Below are 12,994 nucleotides of genomic sequence, written 5' to 3'. Positions count from 1 at the left end.
AAAAAATATATGATCATCCTTGTAAAAGAATGTACAATTATGACACTTAGTGAAAAAATGTATCCTTGGTCTTCCCATAAAGTATTGTGCTCCTTCTGTAGTTGAATCTAAAAAATTTAATAGTGGTATATGCATGTAGGGTAGAATGAATCTTGATCGGAACAACTTTTCAAGTCCATCAATCCTTATTCATCAATTCTCTAGCCTTCTATAAAACGAATCAGTTGCTCTCCTCCGCCTTTTTAAACTCTCTTTCCATACCTAAAATAAAATCAAAAAATTGAACGTGTCAAATTCACTACAAAGCTAAATAGAAACAACACACATCTTGATCCAAATAGAAATACAAATCAACAAATTCTCACGATACCAACATTTAACATCCTTATTCTTTGACGGTGAACAAATTTTTTGGTGTAATTTAGTTGTGAAGAGATACAAAGAAGAAACAATAAAAAAATATAACGAAATATAAAAAATCCAACGAAATAGAAAGAAAGCTGATTAGAGTTTTGATGTGAATTAACGAAATAAAAGGGAAGAAAAATACCTGAAAATTAAGAATAAAATTATGAATAAAAAAATTACGAAAATTACCCAAAGAAAAAGAAAGGAATATGAAAGACAACTGCAAAACAGGAGTTGTGGTGTGAAGAAAGTGTTGGCCAATGGGTCTAATTTATAATAGATTTTAGAGGACAATTACGTAAAACAACCACATTTATCTCGACCAATCAAATTCAAGCTCATGTCTTACCTATTAAGCAAAATATAATTTTTTTTAAGGAATATTTTTTTTTTGTTAAATGACCTGCATTAGAAAAAGAACAAAAATAGGACTATTAGTTGAATGGCATTTAATTTGTTTAATAATTTATCGGTTTTATCGGTTAGGTCTTAAATAGTTTTGCTCCCAAAACACCAATCTGGCAAAAGATGGAGAATCAGTCTTAAATCAGCCTTAAATAAGTTTTAATGGCAAGGTCCAAAGATGGAGAATTATTATGAGCAAAAGAAAAAATGTTTTTTTTTTGTTTAATAATATGGCTCGATATAAGTTATAAAATATTAACAAAAACATAAAAAAAAATGAGGTAAATCTTTATATTTTTTCTTGTTTAATAAAATGAGCTCATTAAGTTGTTTTTTTTCTGTCCAAAAAAAAAAGTTTGTTAAATACAAATCAATTGAAATAATGGTTTCGATATGTTTATGATTTTCTTTGACTAATACAATCAGCTTCAATTCCGCTTTTTTTTTCCTATCCTAAAATTAAAATTGAACAACTTAATGATTTTTTTTTGAAGGGTGAACAGCTTAATGATATTTCTTAAAAAAAAAAAAAGAACAGTTTAATGAAATAATATTTGTTTTATTACTATTAGTTTTTTAGATTTTATACTTTTCGATAAATTATAAATTTGATAATCTTTTTAATAGATTAAAGAATATATGCAATTTTTTCTTCATATTCAAATACACATGCAATTGAAATATGATATTATATAAAATAATCTCGTTAAAATTTCATTCTTTAATATCAATTATAAAATATATTATAATAAAATTGTCTCACATTATTATTATTATTATTATTATTATTATTATTATTATTATTATTATTATTATTATTATTATTATTATTATTATTATTATTATTATTATTATTATTATTATTATTATTATTATTATTATTATTATTATATTATCATCATGAAAATAAAAATAAAAGTTAGTTCATTTCATTAATTTATAAATTCAAAAAAATGTGAATTGGCTAAAAAGAATCATGAATTGGCCAAAAAAATATATACATGATATATATGTTTTAAAAAAAATGATATATATGGTTACAAATATTAATATGGAAGAGTATTGAAAGCCAAATGCATAAGGATGCTTTGTTTGTTCAGAGTGCCACGTGTCATAAGAATAGGATAAGAAAATTTGTTTATTGAGAGTGCCACATGTCATGAAAATATGATGAGAAAAATACTTCCATATATAGACTTGAGGAAGGTCACAAATTTATATAATATAGATACCTCAAATTCGTCCTTGAATTTTAAAAAATTGGTCAAATTCGTCCTTGAATTTTGCGAAATATCTATTTAGTCCCTGAATTTACAAAATGTCAATCAAATCAGTCCCTCCGTTAAGTTGTTCTGTTAGCGGAGGTGACGTGTAACGTTAACCTCTTACAAGGCTTAACACGTCAGATGTCACGTAAGCAGAGACCAAATTGATTGATTTACAGAAAATTGCCAATGACCAAATTGATGGATTTTCAGAAAATTGCCAACGGCTCTTTCTCCTCTTTCTCATTAACGGCTCTTTCTTCCCCAGATATATAAATTTGGAACCCTAATGTTATAATTTGTCACATAGAGTTCAAAATCCCCCAAATTCTTCCATGAATTGATGTCAATGTTCTTCCCCAATTCAAAAAACTTAAAACCCTAATTTTTTTTTTTATTCAATTCGAAATTCAAAAATCATTGGTCATTGTTGAAGATTCGGTGTTCAGAAATGATGGGTGGTGAGCGTATGGGCAACAAGAGAATGTTGCTACTGAGGTGCAACAAGTGAATGTTGCTACTGAGAATGTTGCTACTGATAATGGACCTGTAACTGATGCAGTTTCTAGACAGGTATGACTTTATCCAAAATATGGATCGATTTGAGACTTACTGGCATAATTTGAGGACTAATTTGATGGATTTTGTTATAATTTAAGGGTTGATATGATTGATTTTATTTACAGAGAATGAGTACAAGGAGATATAGCATGAGAGGACCAGTGATTTCAAATGACATGCATAAACAAACACCACTGAGGGGTCCTGCTCCACAAAATCCAACTGCTCCTGGAGTTATTAGAGTTCCAAATCCAAATTACGGGCCATCCGCTTCTACTCAACCCCAATACATGGAGTTTATCCCAACTCCAGGATTTCCAAAGCATTGATGCTTGTTTAAATTATGCTTTTGGACTAGTTTAATTATTGCTTTTTGGGCTTGTTTAGTTTATGTTTTTTTTGGATATGTAATCACTTAAGAACATCAAATGATTTGATGACTTGATGGCTATGTAATGTTGTTTTTTTTGGCTATATAATGACTTATGAACATCAAATATATGACTTATGATGGTATGCAAATGTCTGTCTTTTTATAATCAAAGTGTCTGTCTTTTACTTTTTACTTTGTTCAGCAAATGTATGCACCAAGGATCACAGTGATATCTGTTGTGAAAATTCAAAGACCTATTTGATGGTATTTTCACTAATTTGAGGATCGATATGATGGATATGCATATAATTCAAGGACCAATTTGATTGAAATTTTTTGACAGAAGGGTTTGATTCATTCATTGACAACCTCTTTTCACACATCACATAACCATTGTTAAACAAACCATTAGGCAGAGGGCATGCATAGAAAGGCCTTCCTGGGTTACTGACAGTGTTTGCTTTTCTTACAACACAAATTCTAGGACACCAACATTGAAGCTCTCTCACATCATCATTGTACATAGAGCTTGAAGATGAAGACCGGCTGTTGTAGTTGTTTTTGCCCATACGCCCACCACCCATCATTTCTGAACACCGAATCTTCAACAATGACCACTGATTTTTGAATTTCGAATTGAATCAAAAAAATTAGGGTTTTAAGTTTTTTGAATTGGGGAAGAACATTGACATCAATTCATGGAAGAATTTTGGGGGATTTTGAACTCTAGGTGACAAATTATAACATCAGGATTCCAAATTTATATATTTGGCGAAGAAAGAGTCGTTAATGAGGAAGAGGAGAAAGAGCCGTTAATGAGAAAGAGGAGAAAGAGCCGTTGGCAATTTTCTGAAAATCCATCAATTTGGTCCTTGGCAATTTTCTGTAAATCAATCAATTTGGTCTTTGCTTGCGTGACATCTGACGTGTTAAGCCTTGTAAGAGATTAACGTTACACGTCACCTCCGTTAACAGACCAAGTTAACGGAGGGACTGATTTGATTGACATTTTGTAAGTTAAGGGACTAAATAGATATTTCGCAAAATTCAGGGACGAATTTGGCCGATTTTTTAAAATTCAAGGACGAATTTGAGGTATTAGTCGTATTTTATTTGCCATAAATATCTCAACAAATTTTTTATTTTATATACTCAATATTTTATTTAAATTTTGTTTTGAAAGTTTATTTAAATTTTTATTTTACATGCATCAATTAGTTACTAAGTAAATGTGGTGGAGAAGATCTTATAAGGAAAAGTTGGAAGCAAGATACATGATTTTTTGTTGTGAATGGATGCCTTGTTGGAAGCAAGAGACATGATTTTTTGTTGTGAATGGATGACTTCCTATTTTGAATTTAGATGTATTATTAAGTAATGTGACTTGTCCACTTTTGTGGTTTTGCTACTAGATTATGACTTAATTCTCTACTGCTACTAGTAATGTGATTGTATCAAGTAATCCAACTTTTTCTATTAATTCTCTTTGTTATCTATTAATATCTATTAGATCTCTTTAGCCTAGGGTATGTATGTGTTTAGCTATTTTCCATTATCTTGACCAAGAAAGGGACTGTACAGAGCTTAAATTAGCAACAAAAAAAAACCGTAGGGCTCCGCGGGAACGGGGATCGGGGAAAATATTCCCCCGTAACGGGGATTGGGGACGGGGAATGGATTCACCGGCAGGACAGGGATCGGGGAAGTATCCCCCCGCCCCCGATCCGCCCCATTGACATCCCTAGTGGAGTTATACCCTTTTGTGCCTTTCATGTCTTAATAAGGTGTTAGGAGCAATGACATGTACTTGGACTCCTTGTAAATAAATGTGTCGATTTCGACTGTCCGATGTCAAGTAAAAATTATTTAAAATTGTTTTTGGTAAAGATGTAATGGGAACATTTTCATCTCAACAACATGCCCATTTTCTCATCTTCACCAAGACACTTGTTGTGGGCAGAGAGTTGAGTAACTCAATTAGTTTGAATTAAGGGATAAAAAACTGAAGGTCCTGAATTCAAACTCGGACAAAAACTATATTTTAATCTAGGGTCATGTTAACTTGTGCCCTTAGGGCACATGTTAAGCAACCTAAATAGAGCAATTTTGCATTGGAAAACACAATATAACAACTTTTAAGAAGTTGAATGCACGCCTTTTGATATGTGTATTTCTATAATGAGTATCTTAACATGTGCCTTGAGGGCACAAGTTAACATTAGCCTTTAATCTAACAACTAATTACTAACATTTATCATTAAAAAATAATAATTGTTATGATTTAATTGAGATGAGTACCATCAATATTTGGCTACAATATATAAAGATTTCAGTTCTTAATTTTAACGTTATATATCTCAATTTAGAATTAGTTTCTCTCTCTCTCTCTTTTTTATAGAAAAAATTAGTTTAACTTATTTTATTAGATTTAGATTTGTACTTGAATTAATATTAAAATTTAAGAATTTTCTTTAGGCCTCGAAACAAATTGGATTGACCATATAAATCAGGCGTTGTCGGTGTCGAGCTTTTCAGGCATATAACTATCATTTCTGTATTTAGAATGTAAACCTTTGAATTGTACTATTCCATTTTTTGTATAGGAAAAAATTGATGATTTGTACCTCAAAAAAAATAATATGATGACTCCTCACTTGCATCAACTTCCCACACTAGTAAACCTTCTATTCAGATAGTTTTTACAGCTTGGATGCACCAAAGGAGACATTGCAAGCAACAATGGTGAGGACACAGGAAAAGAAGCCAAGGAAGTAACACACACACCTAGATATATTACATGTACCATCTACTAAGGGTCCAATTCCAAACTATCATCCATGTAACACTACTTCAGTCCAAATTTAAAGACACAAGTCATAGAAAACATACACAAGGATGGCCTCATATCACATGCATCAGAAGAGTCAATTCCTATTCGAGCAAAACATCAGTCCATGTCCTAACCTAGCATAAGAACCTAGCCCTTCATAACTGTTGTGATAAGCCATAAAAGCTTGAGAAAAAGAATATTACAATACAGTAGAAACTCTTTGAATTAATACTCGGTAAATTAATAAACTCTCTAAAATAATAAATTTGTCCGGTCCCGACTTGGGCCAATGTAAAAAATTGAAAAACTCGATAAAATAATAAGATAATAATTTTTCGGGAGATCCCTTTATAATTTTCGGTCCCAAGAAAATCATAAATTAATAATTCATAGAAACTGAAAAAAAAATATATTAAGAATACATTGAACACATTTGTTCCTCTTATTTACATTTACTGTACTTCAAAAGTCATTATTGATTTCTAATGCATATGAACACAGTAGTTACTAATTTACGTTGAGTCTCAAGGTTCGCTGCAACGTAATTCTAAGAGGCATAGACTAACTTGCCTTTTTGTTTGGTATGTACAGTATAATTACTTAAAAACTCTTTAAATTAATAATTATTAATTTATCGATAAATTAATAACTCTCTAAATTAATAAATTTCTCCGGTCCTGACATTATTAATTTATAGAGTTTTAACTGTATTTCCCCCTATGTTCTATCTACTCATTTTCCACAAGTCAAAACAAAATTTGAAATATCAAACTATGAAACACCCACACACACACACACATCGAGGACAGACTCGATATTGACACTGACAATAATTTAAACAAGCGAAAGTGATTGAATGTAATAACATGTTTTGGTGTAATGTCAATGTTGGACACCGACACATGTTAGACACCACACACACCTTCAATTTGAAGTGTAGGTGCTACATAGGCATCAAAAGCTACTATCTACTTGGCTGAACAACACTTGAGAGTCATCATCATCCATGTTTTCACTGCCAACATCATCAATTCTTTCAGTCCTGTTTGACGGTTCATCTTTGCTAATGAGTGCCGCATATGCTTCATCGTTATGGTATCCTGGCTTCCTCAACAACTCAATTAAAACCTCGGCGCTCTCCATGTCGTCTTCATCTTGACAAAGCTTAAGGAATGCAGCCAATTTTATTGGCTTGGGTTTCCAACTCTTCGAATCACTTGTCATAAAAGCTTTTTCCAAGCACGAAAGCGTCTCAGAAACCCTCTTTTCGGCAATATGACCCTCAAAAAGAAGCTCCCATGTAGTCAAATTTGGACATCCACCACCTTCACTCATATGCTTAAAGAAGCTAAAAACTTTATCTGATTTCCCTTTCTTAATATACCAGCTTATGAGAAGGTTTCCTATTCTAGAATCATCAGAGGGCCTTACAGAAACCCATTCCTCGTAAAGCTTTTCTGCCCCCTCAATATCGTCCATTCTTACGAGAGAAGAAATAATAGCATGGTATCCCAAGTTAGGTATACTTGGAAACATTGATTTATAGTTATTCCACAGGCGGTAAACTTCGTCCTTGTTTCCAACACTTCCATACAAACTCAGGAGATAATGAAAAGGTACTTTATCTCGACCTAATATTCTACCCTCGGTCTTTTTTAAGCACTCTTGTGCTTTTTCAAACAGTTCCATCTTAATATATACATTGCAGCCATTGTACTAAATGTACTCCAATTAGGAATAATGGTAGGATCCTTCGACATCCAAAAACTTGTTCCATCTTCTGTATTGATCCTTGAGATCCACAAGAGGACAACCAGATATTATATGTATATATATCTAGCTGTATGTTCTTTTCTTTCATTTCTGAAACCAACATATCGACTTTATCATAATCCTTAAGGTTCATGTACAGAGTCATCATTAAATTAAAAGGTAGTGAATGTATTAAGTACCTTTTACTCATTACTTCGAGTAAAGATTTTGCCTTTTCTCTTGATCTAGAATGAACGTATTCGTTCAAGAGGGCACCGTATGTTCTCTTGTCTTTTAAATCATTGGTTAGGTTCAGAAAAATAGGGTACCATTGGTGATTAGAATGAATGAAAAATAATCAATTTCCTCTCTTTTATCTCTAGTTTTCTCTCTTAATTTATGGAGTGCGATCCCTATTCGAATTGGGTCGTATTATTTACTAATTTCATTCTTGATCTCATCCCCACTAAATAAGGTCAATTATGGAGCTTTCACTTTTCGACGGAAACGAAGATGCCTATTGGCAAATTCTCTGCACTGAGAGTTATTTTAGGGCAACAGGAAAATCCGAGGTGGCTAAGATGACGGTGGTTGCGTTCACTATGTGAGGTCATGGTCTTCTATGGTGGCTATGGTGGTCTTGTCGTCACTAGTCTAATTGGAACACTTTTACCATTGTTCTCTTATGGCGTTTCAAGCCTGAGGGAAACCTTCAGGTTTAAAGTTAAAGACCATTTATAAATAAATTTACATTTAGTTCACTCCAACGGCACATGTCGGTTCTATTTGGCAGTAAAAAGAATGAATAATTGATAAATTAGTCTATAACGAATGATTGATAGATTAGACTATAACCGATAGCGGAAAAGTAAACTGATTGAATTTGTAATGTTAGAATAAATTTGTGGTTGAACTATCTTAGATGAGATAAAAAAGATATATTAATTAATATACTCTAAGTTACTGGTAAAATTTCTCTCAATATACCCTTTAGTGTTAGCCAGCTGCAAGTTCATATAGGAATCAAGTGAAACAAGATAACTTTTGTACTCCATTCCACATTATAGTTTCACAAGAACAAGCTTCCCGGTCGAATGCACAAAACTTGAGAGAATATTTCTACTTTTGGGTTCCTTATCTTGTGTCCTAAGGACACAAGTTAGCCCGACCCTTTGTTCAAAAAAGGCTTAGTTAGTCGAATGGTACGAAAATTCTTCATTGATACAACAAATTACTTCATTCTATTTTAAGTTTTTTTTTCATTGGTACAACAAAATCTTTCCTTAGAATTTTAAGTTAGTTAACTCTATGTGATTCTTTCTTCCAATCGATATTTAATCCTTGCATTGAGGATTTTAACTATCTCTCCCCTTATCACTTCACTCTTTTACTTTCACACTGACGATTAAACAACTTTATAACTCCTAATCTCCTATCCTCTACTTTCAACATGATTATCTTTTTTCATCTTCTCTAGTTCCAGCATACAGCATTTTTGCCACAAGAAAAAAATCATTATTTCTAGTGTGATTTAGTCAACCACTACAGCAGACATTTGAAATGACTTTCAAGAACACATTTGACAGCAATGGGTCTCAAGTTTTCCAGCACAAAAGAGAGTATGTTAGCAACTTACAAGGTTCACTTTTCGTTAGTCGATACTCCCCTAGCAGGATAATATCAATGGTTTTAATGTTATTGTTTCAGTATTACCATTAGTATATTATCCTCAACTACGCAATCACAACCCAAGTTCAGCTAATAGCTGTGGAAGACTTGAAGCAGAAAACAAGCATGCCATTACAATTTACAAAGGCAGCAAAAGTGGGTAATATTCAAGGAACTCCAGTTCCGAGAGCGTATCATTTTCATTTTGTGGGGTCCATAACACCTCAACTGCCTGCAAGTAATCATAGAAAAATCGTGTAAAAAAAAAGTACTAACAACATCTGAAAATGACTTGGAACTATTACTGATCTTACTAATAATTTCCTCGAAGGAATGGATCCAAGTTTTTGTAAAGCTTCCTTCAAGTTTCCACTTTCATTGATGCTAGGAAGTTTATGTTCTCCTTCAGCAGCGGCCAAGATCGTTACCTGATATATAAGAACAACAAAGTTTAGAAGATAGGTGAACCATCCTTATGGAACTTCACTTTTTCAAGTGATTAGGGACAAAGAAGTTGAAAATAAAGAACACTTGTATTAGTAATATGCATGTTACTTTTTGTGTCATGCTAATCCCAAAGTTATTTTTTTAAGTTTTTAAGTCTATAGTGCATAAAGGAATGCAACATGTTGAAAACAGACACCAAGATAGTTATGATACCATACCACTATGTATTCATTGCTGAACCCATTAGATCTCTGGCTTCTCGTGTTTTGCCTCTTTATGTTGTTAACGTTGACCAGCGTCTCTTCATCAAATTTTCCTCGCTCTTCAATTGAAAGTTGGTTAAAACGTTTCTCCCCTTCTTCTCTACCCCGCTTTATGTCCACCTACAAAAATGTCGGAAAATATGTGCTTTCAACTTTCCAATTTCTATAAACTCAGTTTCCTTTATTTCTATGCAAAAATATAAAGTAAGTATAAAATTCCCTAATGATGAACTCTAATAAATAAACAATGTTGTATAGTAGATATTAGATACAGTTAACTTTATAAACAACAAGACGTCGTCTATTCCAGGAATACAATTGCAATGGTACAAACAAAGCATAAAAGTCACTTACAGAAGAGTACCCCGAGATACAGTAATCCGGATGCCGAAGCAAAGCTAATGAAGTCTCTGCAACAGAAGGTCAAATTAGATTCAGAAAGTAGCTCGTAATCATTTTCAGTTAACCTTAAAGTATTATCATGTGGTTGGTTAGGAAAAAAGAAACAACTAAAAATCACATGTTTAGGAGGAGATTCATTCACCTGTCAATATGTACTTCAAACCTTCTGAAGATGATGTATCTGCAACTTCTGCAATCCTATTGAGATCCCTTTGAAGTGAGCGACCCATCCCCAACAAACCAACCTATAAGAACAACACTAACATTGAGAATTTGAAATTGACCAAAGATTCAAAATAGTGAATAAAATGAAATGACTATGAACATTGTATGCATTAGTGAGAGTAAAAGTAGCAGTACATGATTTCAAGTAAGCATGAAATAAGTCAGGCATCCGACAAAGGACCTTAGCCTAGTCTACCTCAAACCAAGGCTAGGCCAGACTTATTTACTAGAAAAACTAGTATAAGCAATTCAAAAAAGTCTATTTAGCGAAACATACCATACTTAAGGTTATTCAAAAACATTCCAAGATTGACAGGACAACCTATTTAAGTATATGCAAATAATATAACATTTAATTTTTACTATTCAAAGTGTTGTGGAAATCATATACTGACCTATTTAAAAGATTTAAGCATATTAGTCTACATATATGGAGTTGAGGCTATAAACATATTTAGCGATTACCTTATGAATTATTTATTGGTCTTGTCTTATTACAAAATATGCATTTAGGCAAGACCGCCAAACTCAAGCCTTAAGTTTGCGAACTTGAGCAGACTCAGGTCTACCAAATCTAGACTATTTCCACCCCTAACTTCGGCTAAGCAAAAATACCGACACAATTTATTGAAAGCACGTGATTGAGCATTTCATATAACTAGAAATGCAAATAATTGTCTTGAATAGTTTATTTATGTGAAAAACTTGACCATAAGCGAAGCATATGCATGGTGGTTCTCAATGGCACACCAACCTGGAAGAAACTTAGAAGCCTAAATAAATGTGACGAAGCTGCCAACTGAGGTGAGAAAGAAACTGGAGCCTAAATCTTCACTGAACCCTAAAGCAGGACCAACGTAAATCCCACTAAAAGTAGAAGTCATCGTTGTATGGTATATGCCATAACACCTATCGTATTCTCCTCACACTATTTTTTATTATGTTTCCGTCTGTATAAACCAAATTTTAATTAATGAAATGCCTTGATTTTGCTTGCGTAAAAACAAAATAGAACATGAAAAAGCATACTTGTTAAACTTGAAAACGCAAAAGCAATGATACCAACACAAAAACATGAAGCATGGCAAATATAAGAAGCAAGGTATAAAGAAAATACTAGTGTACTACTCCCTCTGTTTTAAAATAACTGATTCATTTGTAAAATTAATTTGTCCCAAAATGAATGACTCTTTTCCATTTTTCATAGTTATATCATCTGATTAACACTATTTGCATTACTTTTATGGTAGAATTGAGTACACCAATATATGATGGATACTATTTTCACTAAAAGTATCATTCTCTCTTTCATCTAAGTCAGTTATAATAAGTAAATTACCTGAAGCTTGAGTACGGTGGTTATTCCAGCAGCAGTAAGAACACTACCCTCATCACAGGTGGTTGTTCCAGCAGCAGTAAGAACACCCTCATCATCATAATAAGAAAAAAAAGGACAACAACAAGTGACACACCCCGCAAAGAACCACAATAAATCGTAAGCAGCTGCTAAGAACTTGTTTTTTGGATGGTAAAACGGCATTCCTACAATTAATAGCCTAACTAATAACGCGGTTAACGAGGGTTTTCGAAGTGTGTTCCTTACTGTGGTTGCGAGAGATTCTAATAGGGATTTTGGTTTTGAATTGGAAGTTATTGAGGAGGGGGTTTTGTGATTTTGGTTTAAGTGACATTTGAATTTGTGAGATTTTATGTTGTTGGGTATTGATATTGAAGTTGTCAAGGTGTGAGTGCGAGGAAAAGAGAATTGCTTCTTCCATTTCAAATGGAAGGGACAGGGTTCTAGTGACAAACTTGTGGACATAGTCATGGTTTGATGATGATAGAATTGATGGAGGGTTTAGGGTTTACGGTGGAATGGAATTTAATCAATAGTAGTATGTATATAAATTAAGGTATTTTGTTATTTTATTTCGCATAAATATCTCAACAAACTTTTGATTTTATCCACTCAATATTTTATTAATTTTTTCTTAATTTTATTTAAATTTTTATTGAATTTTTATTATTTTATATAGCAGAAATATCTCAACAAACTACATATAATACTTTCAACAAAGTTTATGATTAAAACGTTCCAATTGATTTTTATTTTTTTTTAGGAAAAGGAAAGGAAAAGAAGCTTCAATTAGTTACTAACTAATCTTTTAGCACCATATCATTCAATTCGTTTTTCTTTTTGAGGAAAAAAAGGCATCGATTAGTTATTATGTTATCTTTTAGTTGTATATTTTAATGCAAATGTTAACCATAAACTAAGGAATTTTTGTTAATCACATATTCACATATTTTGAGCACAAACGGAAATATCAAACCTTCTTTACATCTAACCTTTTTCCTTCTTTAGGTTTACCAAACATTAATTCTATTATTTCTC

The 12,994-nt window shown here is 32.4% G+C and overlaps 1 protein-coding gene and 1 pseudogene across 1 annotated transcript; both read right to left on the bottom strand.

Moving 5' to 3' along the window:
* Positions 1–6,675: 6,675 nt before the first annotated feature.
* LOC146897800 (pentatricopeptide repeat-containing protein At1g02150 pseudogene) lies at positions 6,676–7,546 on the bottom strand (annotated as a pseudogene).
* A 1,609-nt stretch (positions 7,547–9,155) lies between these two features.
* On the bottom strand, positions 9,156–12,514 carry LOC146897799 (FLUCTUATING-LIGHT-ACCLIMATION protein 1, chloroplastic-like). Its single transcript, XM_085738844.1, has 6 exons — positions 11,939–12,514; positions 10,517–10,619; positions 10,327–10,382; positions 9,928–10,092; positions 9,577–9,690; positions 9,156–9,494 (listed from the first exon to the last, which is right to left on the bottom strand). The coding sequence occupies exons 1-6, from the start codon at positions 12,425–12,427 to the stop codon at positions 9,402–9,404; spliced, it is 1,020 nt and encodes a 339-aa protein (XP_085594970.1). The 5' UTR covers positions 12,428–12,514; the 3' UTR covers positions 9,156–9,401.
* Positions 12,515–12,994: the final 480 nt, after the last annotated feature.

The sequence above is a fragment of the Medicago sativa genome, chromosome 8 (genome assembly GCF_051527215.1).
Source record: "Medicago sativa cultivar Bolivia chromosome 8, Bolivia_mono, whole genome shotgun sequence".
Classification (NCBI taxonomy): Eukaryota; Viridiplantae; Streptophyta; class Magnoliopsida; order Fabales; family Fabaceae; genus Medicago; species Medicago sativa.
Note: the sequence above shows the minus strand (reverse complement) of the source record. Positions and strands in the feature narration are given on the sequence as shown.

What these genes read in the sequence shown, in the direction of transcription:
- LOC146897799 (XM_085738844.1), bottom strand. Translation starts at nt 12,427, where the DNA reads ATGACTATGTCCACAAGTTTGTCACTAGAACCCTGTCCCTTCCATTTG. An exon ending in CCACCGTACTCAAGCTTCAG is followed by an intron (nt 10,620 to 11,938) that starts GTAATTTACTTA and finishes TTGTTCTTATAG; the next exon opens with GTTGGTTTGTTGGGGATGGG. An exon ending in TCAGCAATGAATACATAGTG is followed by an intron (nt 9,691 to 9,927) that starts GTATGGTATCAT and finishes CTTATATATCAG; the next exon opens with GTAACGATCTTGGCCGCTGC.